Source organism: Macaca fascicularis, chromosome 12 (assembly GCF_037993035.2).
Source record: "Macaca fascicularis isolate 582-1 chromosome 12, T2T-MFA8v1.1".
Taxonomy (NCBI): domain Eukaryota; kingdom Metazoa; phylum Chordata; class Mammalia; order Primates; family Cercopithecidae; genus Macaca; species Macaca fascicularis.
This window is the reverse complement of record NC_088386.1, coordinates 13788727-13812159: the sequence shown is the minus strand read 5'-3', so window position 1 is coordinate 13812159 and position 23433 is coordinate 13788727. Positions and strand designations below refer to the sequence as shown.

General features: G+C 41.4%; 1 protein-coding gene across 14 annotated transcripts in view; it reads right to left on the bottom strand.

Moving 5' to 3' along the window:
• Positions 1 to 23433, bottom strand: part of CCDC93 (CCC complex scaffolding subunit CCDC93) — a 94664-nt gene that overhangs the window by 59886 nt on the left and 11345 nt on the right. For 8 of the 14 annotated variants that reach the window (XR_012421077.1, XM_074008891.1, XM_005572960.5 and 5 more), the window contains 4 exons: positions 21773 to 21884; positions 17244 to 17342; positions 16442 to 16498; positions 7275 to 7375 (listed from right to left, as the gene is read on the bottom strand). Coding sequence is in view for 12 of the 14 variants with exons in the window: in XM_005572960.5 (XP_005573017.2) it covers positions 7275 to 7375; positions 16442 to 16498; positions 17244 to 17342; positions 21773 to 21884 (369 nt within the window). In the remaining 2 variants the exon portion in view is untranslated. Of the gene's footprint in view, positions 1 to 6678; positions 6697 to 7274; positions 7376 to 16441; positions 16499 to 17243; positions 17343 to 21772; positions 21885 to 23433 lie in introns of all 14 variants that reach the window. The other 6 variants (XR_012421076.1, XM_074008890.1, XM_005572961.5 and 3 more) reach the window with 1 other exon arrangement.

Below are 23433 nucleotides of genomic sequence, written 5' to 3'. Positions count from 1 at the left end.
AAGTTAATACAAACATTTAAGGAGAACAAATTGAGCTGGGCGTGGTTGCTCACACCGGTAATCCCAGCACTTTGGGAAGCTGAGGCCGGCCTATCACCTGACCTCAGGAATTCGAGACCGGACTGGCCAACATGGTAAAACCCCATCTCTACTGAAAATACAAAAACTAGCCAGGCATAGTGGCACATGCCTGTCATCCCAGCTACTCGGGAGGCTGAAGCACCAGAATTGCTCAAACCCACGAGGCGGAGGTTGCAGTGAGCCGAGATCACACCACCGGACTCCAGCCTGGGTGACAGAGCAAGACTCTGTCTCAAAAACAAATAAATAAAAATAAAGAACAAACTAAAGGCTGCTCTCTGCCTCGCTTCTGCATGCCTCACTTCTGGGGTGTGTGCTCACCTGGTCTTGGTCCTCCAGCTTCACTCTCCACACTATTCCTGCCCATTCCTTGTCCAACTTCTGCATTGGCCTGATGTACATTTATCAATGGCAGGCCTCTTCCCTCAGGAGAAAACAGAACCTCCTCAGGAGCCTCATAAAGCCTCTCTTCCATGGCTCCGCCTAACAACTGTTTCACCTCACCACCAGCAGCACCTTCTGTGTTCCTATTACACTTACTACCTGAACAGAGAGCTCTGCACACACTAAGCTGCTCCCTTCTCTCCCCCGCTTCCCTGTTCAGCCTTCACCCCTCAGTTCTAAAGCCTCCTCCCCTGTGAAGCATCCCCCATGCACATGTGCTCAGCCTGGCCTGCCCATCCCTGCATCTGTTCATGCTCCTCTCACTTCCCAGATGGTGATTACGTGCAACTGCTACATATCTGTATCATTCTCCTGAGGGCAAAGATTCTACCTTCACATTTGGTTTTTCCAATATTCGCTGAACAAACTAAACATAAGTGAAAAAAATGTGAAAATCAAGAAGCAAAAAGTATCATCTAGCCTTGCAACAGATTGTCATATAACTGGGGAGACCAAAAACTCACTGCTGGGCAGTGTGCCCACCCTTTAGAAATAAACCTATAGGTCCAAAGTGTAGCAGACCAAGGTTAAATTCTGGCTATCCACACAAATTCTGTAAAGGACCTTATGGCAGATTCCGTGGACTGGCTTAATATCCAGTGCATCTTCCAGTACTGCAGAGGCTGGAAAAGAGACTATTTTCCATACTCCCTTGCACCTAGAGTTCTGAATACTATTAAGGTTCCACCAATCAGATGCATCTGCTAGAGTTTTGAATATGGAACAGTTAAAGGAGGAAAGAGGGAAGCATAAGGGATCCATTGTGTTGGTGTGGATCACAGTAGAAACAACCAGGTTCTGGGGCTAGCAGCTATCACAGTGGCTTCTTGGTTTTTCAGAACCCCCTAATTTGACAGAAGCAGCATGGTTTCCTTCCTTGTCAAACCGCTATAGCACCAGCTTCCTAATCCTACAGAGTGCGAGCTAGCTTCCTGATTTTGGAGGCAGAAGCAGCGTCCTGGAGTTCCAGTTCTAATGTGAAGCTTGAGAGCTGACCCTGGATCAGCCTAGTTCTCATCCGGCCCTGTAACCAATCCCTTCTGCTGAAACTAGTGGGAGAGTACTGTTTTCTCAACCAGGGAACCCTGAATAATACAAGGTCTTGCCCAAGTTTCCCACTCCTATAGAAGTGTCCTTGCATCTTGAGTATTCATCCTTCCTGTTTTATGCCTTTGGTCTGTGGAGACTTTTAGGGCAGAAGACATAAGGTCCTTATCTAAGGCCCAGGGACTTCACAGATTTTCCAAATAAGGCAGTAAACAACCAAATCTGAGTGACTTGATTCCCAGGACAAATCTACTCCTTCTTAAAGACAGATTCTCTGGGAAGACTCTTCTAAGTAATCAAAACTACGTTAGCTCCACAGATGTGAGCTTCTGTGAGTGCGCTCATTGTATGGTGAACATAATTATCGGTCATGAGTAATCCTCTAAGCCTTTCTGTTGAGCTCCTGGAGAGGAAGAAATCTGCTTCATTCACTTTTTAAAAATATTTTAAAAACTGACTTATAATTCATATAATATAAAATTCACCATTTTAAAGTGTATTGCTCACTGGATTTTAGTATATTCACTATGTTGTGCAATCATCGCCATTATGGAAATCAAGAGAAGTTCCATCACCTCAAAAAGAAACTCTGTTACTATTGGCAGTTAATCCCAAATATTCCCTATTCCCAGCCCTTGTCTACCACTGATCTACCTTCTGTAGATTTACCATAGGTAGATTTACCTACCTATGGATTTACCAATTCGGGAGATTTCATAGAAATGAAATCACATAGTATGTGGCCTTTTGTGTCTGGCTTCTTTGACTCATGAGAATATTTTCAAAGTTCATCTAGGTTGAAGCATGAATCACTACTTAATTCCATTTTATGGCTGAATAATATCCCATTATATGGGTAAGCCGCATTTTGTTTCATCAGCTGATAGATATCTGGGTTGTTTCTACTTTTTAGCAATTATGAATTGCTAAATTCATAATTGTGCAATATATTATGCAATATATTTATAGTGCTACTATAAATATTCATGTACAGTTTCATTCACTTCAGTATCCCCATTGCCTGGCAGTTCAGTGTCTGCCACACAGTAGGCGCTCAATCAATAGTTGCTGCATGAATGAAGAGTCCATGTGATTTTTCTAAAGGCCTCATCTACCTCACAAAGTAGTGAGGTTTCCATGACAGAGCTCTGTCCTTAACTGCCTATTAACTACTGCCTCCCTTTCCTCTTTTCCTGTCAGCCCTGCCCATTTCCCCCAAGTGCCAGCTCTGATCTGCAGTCCCACATGCTTCAATTTGCTCCTGCATTCCTCTTCTTTGGCTCTGACTCATCGATTCTTGCTATCTACACTGTTGGCACCAAAGAGCCCCTCCCATCATCCAGTTCACTTCTTCATACCTTAGACATAGGATCTGGTCTTTAAATCAAGGATGTACATTTAGAACAGCACAGTACAAAAGAAATATAAAGAGGGATATGCATACAATTTTTAAATTAGTAGGTTAGTAGGTTCACATGCCCAAGTTATTCCAAAGATAAACATTTTCCATTAACGAAATCAAGCACGAACCTTAAAATTTAAATTTAACTTAATTAAAATCAAAATTCTGTTTCTGAGCCACACTTGTTGAATTTCGATTGCTCAATAGCCACATATAGTTAGTGGCTACCATATGGGACACCACAATTCTAGAAAACAAACTAACTTTTAAGAACAATTACCTCAGGCCAAACAAAGACATTATCTGTTTGGAATACAAAACAAAATAGGGACATAAAAGGTCCTAAATACTAAGGACTGTGAATTCTGTTCTTTATTCATTTGACAACTTACTAAATACCTTTTATGAGCATGTCATAGGCCTTATCGTCATGGGAGATACAAACAGGTTGGGAGAGATACAACATATTTTATTTACTAACTACAGAATGAGTTGCCTTCTAGGCAACTCAAAGTTAGGCCTTGAATACCGAGGAACAGGCTAACTCCAGCATTCTGGAGGCTGTGCTCCAAACCTCCTCTTCCAAGTCAAATATACAGCACATAAAATGCATTTCCCCAGAGTAGCAGTTTCATAGCACGGTTAGGTGCTTAAGTTAGCCTCTCAAAATTGACTGAATCCATAATAAAATTGAAATATTACAGGTATGCAATTTTGTTTACATTCAAAATCAAAACTATGAGTCTTGTTTTCCTAACACCATTAACACTTAGAAAAATATACCCAAACATGCTTTTTAACATATAAACAGTCCTTAAGGCTTTCAGCATAGTTGAGGAGGCTCATAATTCACCTTTATTTAGGCAACTGAGAGTCAAAATAGGGGGAAGGAGATGGAATGCGGATCTAAAAGCCAAAAGGCACTGTGGTACATGTGTAAGGCTGATGAGTGACCTTCAACCCCAAGGAAGAAACACTGATTTCAGACCTTCTTGCTCTGGAAGTCAAAATACTTGCCCTCTGACAAGACATAAGATAAGGTAGAAAACAGAAACACTGGCAGGGGGATCTGGACTCCTAAAGCAGTGATGCCACACTGTAATGGGGGGTGGGTGAGGAAGTCAGGAATGCCGCAGTGTTAAAGGAAAAGGGAAAATGGAGCAAATTGAGTCCTGGGGCCAGCAGGGGGCCAACCTTGTTTGACAGGGACTGGGGAGAAAAGGGCCAGAGGGTGAGACTTCCCATACATGTGCTAGAGGGAGGGCTAGTGTGAGGGGTAATAGGTGAAGGAGTCCAAGGGCTGTTGCCCCCAAATATGGCACCCTAATATGCTGAATAATTTGAATTAAAGGCACTTGAAGGTCAAATGTTAGAACACGGTTTTTTCTCTCATCTATATAAAGACTGGATCCATTAAAGAAAACACAAGTGTCTTCCATCCACTCCCTGAAATCTCATTATCTACCACAGAGCAAGAGACTGAAAATTAAATACCATACCTAGAACCCAAACCATGGTCTGTTTCCCGTCCCATTCAATTTCTAGACAGTCATTTATTAACCATCGTCTGATTCATTTCCCCAAAACATCATTTACTACCCCCCAAATTGGCATATTTCCCCACCTGCCTTTCCCCTGTGAAGAAGGATATATATGCATCTGGACATCACTGGGTTACTGGGTAGTCACACTTCTGTGGTTTTCTTCCATACAATAATAAATTATGTGTGCCATTTTCTCCTGTTAATCTGCCTTTTGTCAGTTCATTTTCGGTGAACCTTCAGAGGGTCAAGGGGACGCTCCCTCTTCACTCATACACAAACACACAAACACAAGGAGAATTGGAAGGGGAAATGGTCATATCTGAGGGCATTTGAAAACTGAAAACTGTTGCTGCTAATAATGATGATTACAATAAGGAGAATGATGACAGCGGCTAGTGGTTAACATTTACTGAGTGTTTTCTACATTGAACAAACTGCTCAAAATTATATATATATATATATAGTCATACAATCCTCATTTAATGGGAAAGAGCTCCATGCAGTGGAGTGCTGAACAGAACCTAGAGGAAACAGACTGCCAGAAACGAAGGGAGAAGCCTTCCCAGGGAGGTGGAATAGAACACACACTTGCTGGGGCCTGTACATTTTATCTGATTTGCTCTGTGAGGTTTAATAACTGTTCTCTTCTTATTTAGTTTCAGACCAAAGAACAGACATGGCCAGTCTTTCTAAAACTCAGAGCCTAAAAATACGCTCTCACTGAAGGCTCAAACAGTATTTGCAGACAACGAAAATGACATGCTTTTGGAGTTCAAGGAACTTTAGCTGAAGTACCAGTCTGAGCCTCTTACTAGTTTATGACCTTAAGCAAGTCATTTTTTAACCTTTCTGAATATTGTCATTATTAGTCTCAAAGAGGAGAATGAGCTAAATATACTATCAGAATGTACTAAGTACCCACTACTCTACCTGCCACAAACTTACCTTCTCCTTGCCAAAAAAGCTAAAAAAAACAAAGTAACATCTCTCTCCCACCCAAGAAAACCCCAAAAACCTAAAACCTTCAGGAAATGCCCACCCTAGCCTTAGAAATTAGCAGAAGTCAGCATGACCATACCAACAGGAACCAGGATTGGTATCAAGACACTGCTCTTTCTCACTCTCAGAGTTTGGGAAGAGTCAAGCAAAACCTGTCTTGCTTCCTTTTCTAAAGAGAGCCAAGCCAGATTCTCACCTCAAACTGCATCAATCACTCCTGAGGACAGGCAGGGAGGTTCTGAACTTTCCCAGCCTTCAGATGGTGATACTAGCTACCATCTACAACGTATATGCAAAAGATCCCATTTGAACCTGAGAATTTCAGAACAAGAATATGTTCTGAAATTTTGTCAACATGGTCTCAGCGAGGAGGACAATTTACTGAATTTCTATCTCCTTTTCATCCTCATGGAAAATCCAATTTTCCATGATGATGGAAAAAATGGACACATAATAATACAAACTCACAAAATCCACTACATTCTCCCAAGAACTTCTTCATTCTGGGACACGTGACACCGACAGAGATTGTCTCTCCAGCTTTGGCTCTCCCAGAGCTGTGCAGCCTCACCTGCTCAGTTGCAGGTGGGCATGGCTAGAGAGACTCTGTCATGATTCCCAGGGCTGGCTTCCTGAGCACACAACCCGTCCATTAGCATAGTGCCCCATGCTTAGAAGGGTCCTCACTTGGCTGTTGTTGCTATCTTTAAATTCTTAATAATTAATCATCATTAATAATTGCTAACAAGTTACTTGGCATTTTTACTACATAGCTAGGCCGGGTGATGCCTGACTTGGAGGAGGCATTCAATTCACAGCAGCAACTAGTGAACTGTGGGGGCAGCCATCACACGCAGCCTAGGGCCAGAACTACTTCAATTTCCTTTGAAACAGACTAGTTTTTATTCTAAGGAAAAAAAAAAACAAAAAAACCCACAAGCAATTGCATACACTTCCATTCGGAAACTAGAATAATTAAGCCTAATTTCCCACTGGTTCTCTCCAGTACCCTAGAGGGCAGGCAAAGCCATCAGATGCTCTTAGGGAAATGCCAGTGGCAGTGCAGTTAGTTCCAGCCACCCCACAAGGGTTGGGCTGTGAGGCAGAGCAGCACACAGGAGCGTCTGGCAACACAAAGGAAGCACAAGGAGACTTACTCACATCAAGGAATCAGTTACCCTAAAAAGAGAATGCATGACATAAAATAAGGTTAACACCCAGTGACAACCAAAAAATTCAATGCGGAGAAGCATGTCCTTGCATTTTTTTTAAGTAAAAACTAAGGACACAAAATAAGATTTTTTTTTTTTTTTTAACTAGAGATGTTTTTAAGAAGTGACAAAACTACTTCTAAATTCTTCATTTTCCTAGTTAAGACAATATTCACAGGAAATTGAAATTATTATTCTAATACTTAAAGTGAAATCACTGAAACTGCTTTCATTGCTTTCATTTACCTGAAGATTTTAACAAATAGCAGCGGCATGAAGGACAGAGTACCTCAGCCTCTGTAAATTCCTGGAACACCCTAACGCCCAAAGGAGGGCAGAGCCAGGTGCACGTTTCCAGAGAGGAATTACAAAGGATGCCCACAGAAACAGGTAATTCATTACCAGAGAAAAGTCCCTGATGTTGGAAATCTCACGACTGAAAGCAGAAACTTAATCAGGTAGAAGCCAGTCAAGTTAATCCAAATGAAGCAACTTAAATGAGCTTTACTTTTAAAAGAGACACCTAGACTGCGTCCCACTCATTACCTGCCATATTCCAAAAGCGTAGCATGGATTCGAGATTCTTCATCAAGCAGCTCCTCTGCTCCCTGGTGGCGTTTGTATTTCCGACGGGGCTTGTACACTTCCTAAGTGGATGAGACAGCCAAGTTACTGAGTGTGAGAAGGCTCTCCTCCTGAATTGGTTGCCGGATGCCTCCAGCCATGGGGTATATTCTTTTTTTTTTTTTTTTTGAGACAGAGTCTCGCTCTGTCACTCAGGCTGGAGTGCAGTGGCACGATCTCGGCTCACTGTAAGCTCTTCCTCTACCATGGGGTATATTCTAAAATTATATATATGCACACATATATATCCTAAACAAAATACGTGGCATGTAGTAAATGATCAATAAATGCCGGTCTTCAGCCCCAGATGACGTGGTTTGCCATTCTACCCCAAATGAATGTACTTCTTGACCACTAAGCTGGCTGTCAAATAATATGCTAGTAATATCTGCTCAGGGCTCTGGGTGCAGGTAGGCAGCTGCTATGCCAGCAAGGTATTCGGGCTGCTCACCCCCACATCTCTCTTCTTCCCTACTACCCAGGTTTATTGCATCTAATCATTACCTAGACATCACCACAAAAAGCACTACTATCAGGTTTTTCCAGACACTGCATTTTATGTTAACTGGAATTGTTCCCCATGGATAATTCTAGTTAACTTTATTATTTTACTTTAGTATACAGTTTCGAGCATACAGAAAAACATTCTTTCTGTAACACATACTATATAATCTCAAACAATTTTGTGGAAAAGGAAATGGATCAGGGCCTGAGATCCATCTAAGGTTGTTCTTAAAAATTCCTGCCACAAATATTCCCCAGTTTACTGCCGGTGCCTACATGAATAGGAAGCTATAAATAACATAAAACAGACTTACAGGGAGATGCAAAATAGAATCAACTTACATGGTGTCAGTTACTGTGCCTGGTTTGGCTTCCACTGAGCTCTACTATTACAGCTTGAGCTTAACTGCTATTATCCTTAGTTACAACTGAAAGAGTCAATAACTAAAGGCAAGAAATTGGATTCTTCTGAAAAAAAAAAAAAAAGGATTGACTCCAAAACAAGAGCATACTGACACCAACAGCTAAAAGGACCTTTTATTCTGCCAAACAATGACAATGTTGGCTTTGTGAATTACTCCTTACATGTTAAAGTATAAAACTTCATATACATCTCACCTTTCTTTTACACTTTATAAACCACACTGTGAAGCAGAGACAGGGCACATACCACTAACTTCACTTTACTATTGAGGAAGCAGACATTGAAAAATTTGTCCAAGATCCCTGGGACACTATGAGGCCTGGCCCTAGGTAACCTGGTTTCTCATTTCAAGGCTTGTCCCTGACACTAACTTGCCCCAGACTGCCACTCTAGCCACCCACCAGTCATTTCAGCTAGCCCTCTCACAAGACTCATTCCACAATATGAAGCTGCCACATGGATCACAACAATGGTCTGCTGAAGTAATACAACCTAAATGTCAGGGCCTCACAGGCCAACTATAAAGAGCTATTGCTAAGTCATCCTTTAAAGCAACAGGGGTCAGGAATGTTGATGTCCAGTCCTATCTCTGCCACTAATCAGCTGCATGACCTTGAGAAAGGCAATTCCCCTCAATGGGCCTCAGTTTCTGCATCTGCAAAATGAAGCTAACAGATCTTGAAGGATGCTCCCAGGGTCTCTTCCTTTGTGTCCTTTTAATCCTGTAAAGATACTGACTTGGTAACATAATTCCATAAAAAATTTAAAGTCTGAGATTAATAAAAAGTATAACATGCTTTACATGATGTGCTCTTAAAAAGGAATATAAAATCAATTTATCCTTCTGTCATTAATAGTGGTAGCAACAGTAATAGTTACCACTTATTGAATAGTAGGTACGTGCCAGGCACGTTCTGCTATATCTGTGCTGCCCATTTGATCCCCACATCTATGAGTGTAGTTATCCTTGTTATCTTCTGTAGACGAACTTAGGCATACAGAGGTTAAAAAACTTGCTGATGGTGAAAAAGGCAGTAAGTGATAAAAACAGGATGACTCCAGAACTGAGACACTTAAGCACTTTGCAAAATGTCTCATACCTCTACTTTCATCACCCTTTATCTAGGTTCTGATATATATATAAAATTTATATATATAACATATATATAATTTATATATACATACATAACATATATATAATTTATATATACATATATATATAACATATATAGATATTTGCAGATGGTAAAAGGCACACACACAGGGTTAAAAAAAATTAAGGTGACCCTTTTGTAAAGCAGAGAACTCTTGCACTGTGAGAGTCAGAGCTCTACTTTGCAGGTCTGCTTACAAGTCAGGTTCAGCTGTCAGAGTAATTACTCTGAGTTCACAGTCCTCAAGACAGGGAAGGGAGGTAGAACGGCACAGCACCATGGCAGTGTCTGCAGCAAATCCCTGATTGCTTCCCTCACGATTACCACAGACAACTTTTTTACTGAAATAATGGAACAGGCAGCGAAACAGCCACCACCAATGTGGCATTCTACACTCAAAACCTCCAGTGGGCCAGCCCACGCCCAACTCAACAGGAAGCAATACTTTCCACTGACCTTAACAGCTCATCCACGCAGCCCAAACCCAATTCTAACAGATCCATCTTACTTAGCCTATGTGTCCTGTCAGTAATTCTGCCTTTCACCTAAAGGGATCCCATAGATGTTTTCACTGCCAAGTGCAATGTCCTGAACGATTTCATAAGAAAAAGTTACTATAAATGGGACAAATAAATGTTTCTCCAAAATTCTCACATTAATAAAACAACAACAAAAATGAAATGCTTGGGTATTGACTGAAAGAAACGATGAAAGACAGAGGGATGGCAATCATTTCTGTAGAATCTTCTCCAGTGACACCCCTCACCCTTGTTCTTCCATTCTCTTTTACCTGAGCTCTGCTATGTAAGTATTTATCTTCTGCTCTCTGAGGTACAGCACCAGCCCCAACTCAGGTCTCCTTGAGTCTGCACTGAACAGTATGACTTGGTGGGTAAGAATAAGATTGCTATATTATATAAATGAGCTAAAGATGGTTCCTGCGTTGTTTACTTCTTCACAGAAGACTGATACCCATTGGCTCAAAAGCTGACCAGCACAAACTCAAATTTTTACATATCAAAATGTTTTATACACAGCCTAAATAATCAGACTTTTTGTCATTTAGAGCCTGCCTACTTGGCAAACCCTTCAAAAGTGTTGGCATTTTCTCACCATAGATAGGATAAACCCTGTGGCTAGGTAGACCTCAAGCCACTGGGGCTCTTCATAGGTCTCTGACCACAGACTCACTGTGTGATGCTGAGCAACATCGCCAAGACACATGAGCCTCCTCTGTGATCTTGGGGAGTTCCTTTCCTCACCTCCCACTCTGGATGTGGCCCTTGCATCCAAGCTTCTGGATGGTCTCATGGTGTAAGGGACTCCTCTACCCTGCAAGCAAACCTGTCAAAGCATCACCCAAAGAAAGCTTACATATGCTACTGCCACCTCGCAGTCAGGTAGTTGTTCTTGATCAGCCCTCAAACTCCTCACTAGCTGGAATGTCACTACTATTGCCTCAGCTCCTAGAACATGGTCTGGCATGCAGTAAGTGTTCAATTAATATTACTGAATGAATACATGGAGTCAAACAAGCTAGAGTTTTAATGCTTGCTCCATTGCTTACTATACCTCTCTGACTTGAGGCAAGTTACTTTAACCTCTGTGGTTTTCCATCTGTATATTAGGTATAAGTAGAGTTGTTATGAAAAGAAACTAATCAGTATATTTAATAGTACCTGACACACAGTAAGGGCTAAGATATATACATATTCACATACATATGGATGTGTATTATTACTAAGATTGCTTTACTTAGGTCACTACATTTATATTTTACAAGCTGAATGAAAAGGACTTCCTCACAGCATTCCCTATGGAAGAACACACTGGACTGGTAACTTTAAATGGCAGTCTCTTAGATGATCCAGTAAGTTCCACAGAGCACTTCCTTCCAACTAGTCTGGAAGCTCTAAGAAGCCTTTTCTCTGTTCCCTCTATTCTCATACAAAAGTCTACACTACCAAAAAAAAATGCTCCCAAATAGTAAACGAATATATCTTTTGGGCCTGGGTAAAACAGTGTGGGCACCGTTATTCAAGGTTAAGAGGGAGTAAAAGACCTCACTGCACAGGACAGACACTTCACGGCTGTGGAGGGCTGACAGCTCAGAGGAGGAAGCTGTGTCACAGCACACTGCGTGAGACAGAGGAGCTGATTATGATTATGATGTGAAAGTGGAAGGTGGTAGTTTCCATTCCTTACGTCCTTTGAAAAATACCACCTCCTATTGGGCAGGCTTTCTACAAAGCAGCCAGCTATTCTGTGCAAAGAAGATAGGGAGAAGAAAGTCATATACTTCAAAGAAGAAAGCAGGTACTGGCAATAATCTCCCAAAGGAAGAAGAATGAAGCCAAGACAAAAAAAGAACGCGCCCATCATAAGTTCGGATGATAAAGTTCACAGCAGCCTTTCTGCCTGGCAATCTGGCAAGAAGTACTAAAAGCCTTAGGTATAATCTTGACCAATTCCACTTCATGGAATAAATCCTAAGTTAATAATTAGAGATAAAAGAATAAATTTAGCTACAAGGATGTCCTACGTAATGGTCAAGTGAAAAAAAAGAAAAAGAAAAAGAAACAAACTGTATGTAGCCGAACTAGTTCCACACAATGAATAATCTACAGCCACTAAAAATGCTATGCAGGTACCTTCATTGGCATGGAAAGATATCATCAATATATCACTGAGCAAAATGAGCAAGCAACAAAATAGAATACATAGTACAGTGCCTTTTTTTTTTTTCTATCTCTAATTCTTCATACAGATATTCACAACTCTGAATCTCCTGCTTGCAATATCAGTAGCTATCCCTGGCTGGTGATATCATGAGTGATTTAGTTTTTGCTTTTCTCCATTTCCTAATTTTTCATTCTTATTACAACAGTATTAGTACAAAAGAAAAATAACTTTGAAAAAAAAATCATGCACCAAAAAAATGAATGGGCTATATAACCAAGGATGAATGCAAAAAATTCAAACAGTCTCCTAAGGATGGCTAAAGACAATAAGCTAAAGATTTAATATTTAAATACTTTTATGTTATGTCTAAGCAAGAATAAGTAAAAGCCTGTTAGTTAAGACATAAAGGCATCATGCTGACCAAAAAGATAACAACAGGACAGCCCCCACCTGACATCTATTCTTTGGCTGGGCAAAGGGTCTTCAAATGAGAAGTCACAGTCAATGTTCCTATAAGGGAATGAAGAGATGGTGGGAGAGGACCCAACCACTCTGCATGCATTTGAGTCTCTCAGACCCACGTAAGTAATATCCCAGAGCCCTGAAGTAAGTCAGCAATAGTACTGCAAAATTGGTGCCAGGAATATGTGGGAAAGCAGAGACCCGGTGAAAAGCCAGAAAAGTGGAGGAGTGCCGACACCTGCTTTGCTAGAGTCAGGTGTCATATCAAAATCTGGCTCCCTCTTCCTAGCTTTGAAGCTACAGAGGGAATTTATTAACCTTGCTGAGCTTCAATTTCCTGATTTGTAAAAAGGAAATAATAATATATAACTCCTTGAGTGTTAATGAGGGATAAAGGAGCTAATGTTTGTTAAATGCCTATTGAGATGCCAGGCACGTGGTAGGAACTTAATAAATACACAGCAGCTCCACACCTATTTTACAAAAGGCTGGGTCTAAAAATTAGCCATCTATGTGTCTGACCTTATTTCATTCCTTAATTTTCCATTTGTGACTTAAAATTAAGGATTTCCTGTCCTTTATTAAAGGAGGGATTTTCCTTGAGGAGCATGACAATAAATACAATTTTGAGCTATTTAATTTTTTGTACTGACTCACAAGAATAGGTTAGGGATATGCACCACAGCCCTAGAGTCTCTGCGAGCTTTTGGGGCTCTCATTTCAAGTCAGTTGAGGAAGGGCTTGCAGAAGTGGCCGAAGAGAGGGAGGAAAGTGAACGGTGACGGAGCTCAGCTAAGAAACCTACGCAGACAGCTCCTGGAAGTCAGGGCTGTTCTCAGTAGATGAGAAAAGGAAAACCCAAAGGCGAGCTTGAGCTTTAGCCATCCATGAAGACTCTTTATCATTCCTGCTGAAAACTGCCGAACAACTGAAGATCAAGTTCACTCACAAAAAAAGGAAATAAACGAAACAATACAAATTATAACCAGGGAATCACAGTTTTTTTATATTTCCCTTTATTTTTATTTATTTTTTTGAGACAGGGTCTCACTCTGCCACCCAGGGTGGAGTACAGTGGCACAATCACAGCTCACTGCAGCCTCAACCTCCCCAGGCTCAGGTGATCCTCCCACCTCAGCCTCCTGAGAAGCTGAGACTACAGGTACATGCCACCATGCCTGGCTAATTTTAGTATTTTTTGTAGAGATGGGGTTTCATCATGTTGGCCAGGCTGGTCTCGAACTCCTGGGCTCAAGCGATCTGCCCACCTCGGCCTCCCAAAGTGCTAGGATTACAGGCATGAGCCACCAGGCTGGGCTCATTTTCCTTTATTCTGATACTATTTTCTCATCAGCTGCAAACAGCATTTTATCTAGAGGCTCACAGCAGCACAGTTACAAGACTGGGTTTGAGTCCTGCCTCTACCATCACCATTGTGACATTGGGCAACTTATATATAACCTACCTGTGTTTCAGTTTCCTCATTTGTTAAAAAGCAACAACAACAAACTACTGCTTCATGGGATTGTTATGAGGACTCAGAACAATGTTTGGGCACTATGTAAATATTTGTCATTATCACATATTCCCTAATTCTCTGCAATCACATTGCCAAGCAGAAGTGGATTAAAAACAAACAAACAAAAAACTCCATTAAAAATGAGAAGAAAAAATAATGTGCCTCTAGGGGCTTTAACTAATCTATGGGCATAGAGATGCCAGGCCCAGTTTCATTACTAGGATGATTAACAGCTATGCTGGCCTTTGCTCTGTGGCCGAAAACTACTATTGTCTCATTCTCTACCCAGGGCTCAGAGCGAGATTTACACATGAAGATATTCAATTAAGCATTAAAACTTTTTAACGTTTGTATGTAGCTTTTGTTACAAAAAAATTAAAAAAAAACAAAAACCCTTAATATGTACTGTTTTGAATAAGTAATGCACACTTAGAATAAAATTCAAATAGTACAGAGTTTATAGGGAAAAGAAAATTTCCCCTTCTCTCCTACTGCTAGCCTAGCAATTTCCTGCCTCAGAGGTAACATGATTATCACCTGGTTTTCATATCGTTCCTGAGACGAAGTAACATTTAAAACAGGGGAAAGCAATTATCATATCGAACTACTTGGTTACCATTTGTCATGAGAAATGTCATTAGCAGGAATCTTTTTTTTTTTTTTTTTTTTTGGAGATGGAGTTTTGCTCCGTCACCCAGTCTGGAGTGCAACGGCATGATCTTGATTCACTCCAACCTCTGCCTTCTGGGGTCAAGCGATTCTCCTGCCTCAGCCTCCCAAGTAGCTGAGATTACAGGTGTGCACCACCACACCCGGCTATTTTTGTACTTTTAGTAGAGATGGGGTTTCACCACGTTGGCCAGGCTAGTCTTGAACTCCTGACCTCGTGATTCACCCATCTCAGCCTTCCAAAGTGCTAGGATTACAGGCATGAGCCACTGTGCCCGGCCAGCAGGAATCTTTTAACAGCATACAAAAGGCCCTACATTGGTAAGTGAAAAAAACACAAAATTATCTTTAAAGTATGATTCCAGTTCAGTTTAAAAAAAGAAATATGTCCAAAAATTAGAAGTGGTTGCTTCTGTGTTGTGAAATTAAGGTGAAAACCAACCTTAATTTAATTCCCCTACATCTATCAATCTTTTTAAAAACTTCTGAGGATGCTGTAAACTGAACACCTATTTCACAACCAGGAAAGAAAATTACTCTGAGGTCACATCATTTTTTCTTATTATTGTTTAATACTGCCACCAAATCTGAAAACAGTATCTGGCTTTTGAGTGTCACCTTCTTAAAAATTTTCCAACCCTTCCATTTCCAAAATGGAATTGAGAAAAAAAGAAATTACAATCATAAAGTGATCAAGATTGTTTCATAGGAGATTTTCATGTCTTTCATTACCAAACAATTGTTCTTTTCAGAGTAATCACCCTGGTAGACCACACATTTATTTTTAAGATAAGCCAGCTTGGAATTCTTTTTCTGGAAAGACTCTGTAGCCAGTTCACAAAGCCACAAACACCAGACAATGTCAATCTTCACAATGACACAAGGTATGTAACCCATGCCATCTGCGCAAGAAGTATATCTGCTATTTCATTTGGGTGGCATATTAATATAAGAATCTATGCAACTATGAAAACCAACTAGATGTATGATATAATTTAGATGAAGTAAAAAGCACGCAAAACAACAGGATACATTATTTTCAGAAGAGAGAGACTGTGCACACAGGCACCTAGGCTTCGTTCCCCTCAGCTCAGGTTGGAAGATTGGGGGTGAAGGGTGCAGTTGACAAGGTTCCACAGCTCTGGCCCAGAGTGTTTTGTAAAGGGTCAAAGGCTCCACTAACCCTCATGCTGGCGAAGTGGGGACACATGTGCAGACTCACTGTGATTAAGATGTACTATGAATGGGGACAAAGGCCATCCCAGAGCTTCCCGCACACAGCTCAGAGGCTAGTCTGTCTATGCAAAGTCACCATGGGTGTGGGGGACAGAAACCTCAAGTTATCATCCCCATTCATCATCTGCTCTTCAGAGCTACTCAAAGTTTACACCTGCCACTGGGACAAACTAGGAAGGGCTCTGTGTTTGGCTATTTCTTCCCTAAAACTGGAAGTGAGGAGAGAGAGCAGTAGTGTGGCAGGTTCTACCTGTGCATACTGCTGCCCTGGCCCTGAGCAGTGAAGCAGGCAGGGCTTCCCTCACACAGTCATCTGAGTCTAGCTCCTAAGCGATCCCTGCAGAGGGAAACCTCAGGAGAAGCACTTTTGTGATTTAAATCAAAGGACTATCTGAGGCTACGCAGGGCTCTGACAGAAGAACACGGCCAGGGAACTTACTGAGAGGTCCACAACTGTCTTGATGGCCTTTTCTTTTCTCTTTATGAAGTCATCATCCTACAAGACAAAACAGAGAGATTAAACAAATCCCATGGGAAAATTAAAACTCAAGTGGACCACTCAGAAATCTGCCTTATAAATTGATTTCTCATCATTACTTTGCCTGAAGAAGTCCCAATTTTCTAACAAATTGAAATATATTCTCCATGGGAAAAGGCTAGGAACCCTGCAGATAGCTCCAACATAAATCCCTACACAGCCAGTAAGAAAAAGGGGGTCATAAGGAGTAGTGCTTAAGACAAGAGTTCTCATTTCATATCCTCTTAAGCATCGAAACCTCAGGTAAGTTACTTAACCTCTAAGCCTCAGTTTCTCTGTCTGTAAAACAGGGATAAAAACACCTATCTCAGGGGGCAGTAGGGATTAAAGAATAAAAGCCATAAGATGTGCTGAGACTGGCATGTAGTAAATACATGATGGCTATTAGCTATGATTGTTGTTATTATTATTATTATTAAATTGTTAATATAGGGATGTTCTGGGCAAGCAGCCTCTTAAAAAACTTTATACAAAAATCAATGATTGCTCTTATAAATTAATAAAAGCCCTAGATCAAACACTAAAATTCAGAGAAAATGACAAAATTACAGAGCTTTGCACTCAGTGGCTATGTAAAGAGGCACTAATGATGCCAAGTAGGGGGTGGGAATGTAGGAGAGCCTGAGCTTACTTTGCTCCTTGGTGGGGAGTCTCTAAGTGTGCACTCTGGTTCTCAGCGGGACAAGAAAATCCCAATACTGACCTCAGGGAGACTGTAAGTCTTCTGGAACTGGGATACAGAGTAGGAGCGGATATAGTCACCCATCTCTTCTTTCGTTTCTATAGCTCGTTTCACCAGCCACTGGGGAAGAAAGTGAAAACACATGAGTTGCTAAGGACAAAATCCCACTGCATGAAGGCCAGTTCAGACATGGCACAACTCATGAACTCAAACCAGCATAGCTGAACTGACCAGGTGATAAGAAGCTATCAACACATGCTGTCCTACAGGAAAAGCAACCAGCTGGGCATCTGACATGTTAAGATCCAATGGGACCTAGTACTGAGTAGCCATACAGGAGCTTTAAAGCCTTACTTCATATCATCGAGCCTCAGTTTTCCTTTCTGTAAAAGTATATCAGTTCCCTTCACCTCACAGAGCTAACATAGGAGTAAATGAAATCACAAGTAGTAGAGTGATTTGTAAATACCTGAAGCACAAAACGAACAGAGCTATCTCCCAACTTCCTGGTCCTACTGGCAGATCTTCATATAAATCTTTTTCTTATGCTCCTTACCCCACAGACCAGGGAAAGGGAGAGAGCCACAGAGAATGCTAGTGTAACTCCCCATTTGACAGATGAAAAATTGTCCAACATACTCAAGATTCGAGAGTGGTGCATACTGAGTACACAGCTGAAGGCACTGGTTTATCCTGACATTCACAACATTCTCTCTTAACCCTCACAACTTTGGATAGTACTGGCTGAGTTTCACAGAACCTGAAGTGCCGGGAGGCTATATAACTTACTCATGGATCCATAGCTAGCAAGCTGCAAAGCTGGGAGTCACAACTCAAGAGACTATTCTACAGCGAAGGCTGGACAAATGGTTTTATGAAATGTTTCCCAGGTTTGTTAGGCTGATATCCAGAAACAGCTGCTCTTCACTTCTCCCAACTGAAAACTCCAGTTATTATCATTAAAACACCACCCCACTAAAACCTGCAGAAGATCCAGCCACTCTGAGGGTAAAGGTGTAAAGTGTAAAAAGAGCCTTTGCTTCTCCTCCCCGGTTCTTCATTCATTCCCTTAATTACTGATGAACATCACAGAGGGGGTGCCACTCCCCCTCCAGAGAGAGCTACTACATCTCAAAAGCAGTTTTTGGATAGCAGCTGTGTTTCGCCAACAGCGTATCACACTTGGTGAGGGTCAGCTACCTAGGAAAGCAGGCACATGGCACATAACATGGTGCTGCACGATGCTCCTGCAGGGATGGGAAGAGATGCTTGTTCAAAAAGCGCAGCCAACTCAAGTAAGCACATGTTTAGGAAACAGCTGCTCAGAACAGAGCAAAAAACTCTATGAGGAATATTCCTTGCTGTTAGTATCATCCACATATTTCTACCACTTCACCCCCAAACAGTGACCTCAGACAAAGACTAAAATCCAGAAGCAGAGAGAGAAGATCAGAGAGCACTCAGAACGATTGTAGCCCCTCACCTGTACCCATCCCAGTACAACTAAGTGGCCCAGGACAACTAAGAGCCAACTAAGGCAGTTGACTCATTGCTCAACTCAATTTAGCTCTGCTTTCTTTTGAATTGGGAGACACAGTTTCTGGCTTTTCAATCTGCTTCCCTTTCAGAGCTGCTTCCACTAATCCCAGACCTACCCTGAGTTACCGCCTGGCTGGATCCTGGAGAGCACGATCCCATTAGGAAGGGAAAGCTTGTTGAGTCCTGACAGACGTTTTGGAGTTTCTAGCATGAAAGGCTATAGAGGGAAACTCTTGGACAGCCTATCTCTGCCACAGGTTCCCTCGCACTCAAGAAAAATATCGACCTTCACAGGAGTCACATGTCCGACACAGGAGAAAAAGATATGATCTAGAACCACCAGGGGCCAGAAATTAGATCTGTTTTTTCTTGGCTGGCATCCAGACAGTGTTACTACAGCTTTGCTAAAATGGTGTGAACACAGGTGATGGGCTTCTAGAATCACATAAGAGAAGTAGGTCAACGGCTTACAACTGCTGGTCTGTGATTATTCTTTCACTGGTGCCCACGGGGGACAAACAAACAAACAAACAAACAAAAACAGGCAAAAGCTACAGGCATATGGTAGGTTTCATCATTGTTAAATGCATTTAATTTGAAGGATTGCTTTTTTCTGAGTTTGAGAATTAAATGGCCATTATTTTATGAAATGATAAAGCAAGATTGTAGTCATTTTTTAAAGTGTCCTTGCCTGGCAAACTACAGGTGGCAACCCTAGGCCAACCTCCATTTTTGCTTTAAAATTTTACAGGTCCATGAAATTAAGAAATCGTAACCACTAGCCTGGGCCCTCCCATCCAGACAAACCCTCTAGCATTCCACTCACAATGGAGAACATTTAGACCTTCAAAACACCCAGCTGACTGCAGATCACTTCCCATTCTTCTCACAGCCTGACTAGATTTTTTGCCTCCAAAGTCCTAGCGTAGGGTTAAAAAAGGTCTAATCTCTAGAGATCCATATTTTGGGGGAAAGATAACAACTTCACAGTTTGACGATGTTGGAGGTTTCAATAACAATCAACACAGGGCCCCAACTTCCTATTTTCATAAAAATGATCAGGTAGTGTCCCCTTGTATCAGAAAGACAGAAGGGCTAACAAACATACTAATCAATTTTAAGGTAAAGTCTTGGCTTCAAATTTACAAATTTCATGGCATTCAACTTGAAGTCTAGCGGAGGGGAAGATTCAATACTTACCAATAACAGAAACTACATAACACAGAGCACTTGCCAAAATGTTCAGTCTTTCATCTAAGTGCTTTAGACATACAACTAACTTAATTCTCATCCTATCAGGTAGGTGCTATTACTTATTTCAATTTAACAGAGAGAAAGTTATTTACCCAAGGTCACACAGCTAGAAAGTGGCAGATTTGAACTCAGGAGGTCTCCAGGGTCTTGACCCCTATATTTCATAATCTTAACACAGAACTAGCAAACTTGTAGCTTCTAGGGCTGTGTAGCTTCCTTCTCGGAGGCTGCATGAAGGGTGGAGTGGGAAAAGCACAGGCTTGGAGACACAGTTTAGACTGGAACCTTTGCTTAACCACTCACTAGCTCTCGGCCCTTAAGCAAATCAATCACCTTCTCTCAGTCTCATTTTTCCCAAATGTAAGGAAATTACATTTCTCACTTTCCTCAAATGTAAGGGATTAAAATAAATGCTTCAAACAACTCTATTAGGGTCAGATGGGAAGTAGTGTTCACACAGCGGGCAACACACCTGAGTCCCTTTGCTCCTCCTCTTTCTAAGATGCCTAGGGGAAACCCATAGAGAAGAACTGCATAGAACGCAGTTGATCCAAGGAATCTGTGGCAGATGGGTTCCAGGACGCTCTAGATACTAATCCACAGGTGCTCAAGTCCCTGATATAAAATGGCACAGTATTTGCATACAAACTAAACACATTCCCCCCCCCATAGTTTAAATCATCTCTAGTTTATAATACCTAATACAATGTAAATGTTATGTAAATAGTTGTTATACTGTATTTTTAAATTTGTATTATTTTTCCAGCTTGCTAAATTTGTATTACTTTCTATTGTTGTATTGTTATTTTTATTGTTTCCCCCCAACACCCCCAAACTTTTTTGATGCATGGTTCATTGAATTTATAAATGTGGAACTGTGAATATGGAGGGCCAGCTGTTGGGAGCTGTATGGCATGAGCCACTTAATCATAGGGGTTTGGGAAATAGCTGGAGGCAAAGAGAAGTCTCCCCTTTAGGCATTTACCCACACGAACTGAATATCTATAAACTGTAAGACATTCTGGTAGGTACTGGAAACAAAACAATAAGCAAGACAGCCACACAGACTTGCTCTCATGCAGCTTAGAGTCTAATGGGAGAAGCAGATAAACAATCACACACACGGATATACATGATTACAAACTGTAGTAAGAAAGATTCTGGTGAAGGAAGGGAATGTGGCCATAGGAGTGCATACCACGAAGGAACATGCTGTGGATTAGGGGATGAGGGAAAGCTTTCTTGAAGAGGTTTGGTGGAGCTGAGATCTGAAGGGTTGAAGCAAGCCATATGAATTAAACAGGTAAGGAGAGAATGGAAGAGCATTCCAGCCCAAGGAACCAGCAATGCAAACGCACTGTGGCAGGCGGAAGCATAATAAACCTGGGGAAATTGGAATGAATATCAGAGAGTGACAGAACAAAAAGAACAAAAAGCAAGGAATGAAATCAAGCTGAATAGGTCAAAAGGGAACAGAGCATACCAGGCTATAGAGTTCTGTCTTTACCAAACAGGCAATGCAAAGTCAGATGAGAACATTCAAAGATCTTATCAGGTGACAGCATGAAACTAGGGTACATGCGGGACCGGCAATCTTCTGAAGATGACAAGGAACACCACCATGTTCTGCTGTACCAAATCATTATCACACCCATTACATTCAGGATCCAGGACAGACAGACCAATTACAGGACAAGCCAGGCCCATTACAGGAATTCTGATGTTAAGAGGACAAGAAACCACTCAGAAGCTCTCACCTGAACAACCGGAAATATGTGAATAAAATCCATCCCCTGGATCTGGTGGGGCTCCAACTGGTGTGGGCATTTCATCCTTGGCAGGACCGAGACAATTTTTTCTGATAGAGCTCTGTTCAGAAAAAGCAACAAGCAAAGAGTGAGGCACACTAAGTAGCCTTTATAGCATCTCTAAAGTCTGGGCAGCATCACAGAAGGATCTGGGACTTCTCCATGCCAGGCTAGTCCAGACCATGACAAGTTTCTCCTAGATGACTGCAAAATGAGAAAAATAAGCACAATTTAGTGGTGTGTATGTGCGTGTGTGTGTGTGTGGCCACAAAACTGCCTTCATCCTTTATTCTATCATGTTTTTCTTCCTACTATTTCGATGCAAAATATTTTACTAAATGATGGTGATGTTAGAGGTAGTAGTTGCTATTTTTTAACATCCTTATGTAGTAAGATAAAAAGTTATTAGTGCCCCGTATTCTTTTTACATTTCATTTTACTGATCTACTCTTTCTAAAAGTTTAAAAATAATATTCTAAATATCATTCAGGCAACAATTACCAGATCTTACACCAGGTACCCAGAATATTAACATGAAACATGGAGCCCCATTTCCAAAAGAGATTTGGAGTCCTCTCCAAAATATTTTTAAAATAAACAGTGGCCTTTAATCTTTTGATACTCTAAAATAAATCCTAGCGTTGAGGGAACTGTCTCTCCTCACTCTTATTTCCATACAGAAGAGAGATTTTCCGCGTCTCATGAGGGACACTGGCCTCTCTCCAACACCTCGCCTCAGTCTTCCTCCTATAGGAGACCACGAGGTGGGACTGAGAAGAGAGGAACCAGGCTTCCTGGGGCCTCAGAGTTTTCTTCTCTGTAGGTCAGGAGGTAAGCATCCTCTCCTGCTAGGGAGGTTTCTCAGCTCAGTCTGAGCTGGGGCAGGACAGTTTATGGCAGCAGTGGCGGAGGGATTTGTATGCAAGTCTGTTTTATTGCAGTTTGAAACCTCCTTCTTGAATCAGTAGGCATTTCATCTCTAGCTATGTGATTCCTGTTTCTTACACTATCTTAATTGAATCAGACTCAAGGGGAGAGAAAAGATACTATTCAGTGGTGTGCCTGACCCCAAAGCCATGGTATGTAGCCTGGGAACACTGAGAAGCAGTCACCAGGCATGGTCTTGTGGCCATTTGGAGAAATAGGAGCTTCTGGATCAGCCTACATGAATAGGTTATATTGCCACACAAGACCCTTGAAAAAAATCTTAGCCAGTCACAGCAGCTACTGGGGCCTTATAAACAAATATAGTACTATGCTCTAATAGACAAAGGTCCAGGTAAACAAGGGTCACTTAGTACTAGGTGCTTCAAATCCAACAAGTTTTGGGTCTCCCAAAAGTGTTTCTTGTTCAAAGAAGTCTTGTCCACCTTTATCTTTCTACAGTTCAATAATCCTTCCCAGGAGACAGATACCCTCAAGATGAACATCCGACTCAGGGCTGGGTGAGAGTTATTACTGTCTTATCTGTGATTCATTTAGTAGGTTTCATCCCTCAGTCCTAGTATTAACAGTAACTAGGTGACCTAGGAGCTAAAGTTAAGCAGTCCCCCAGGGAATAATCACTAAGAACACATAAAAAACAGTGTCCGGTATCTGGAAAATAGCTT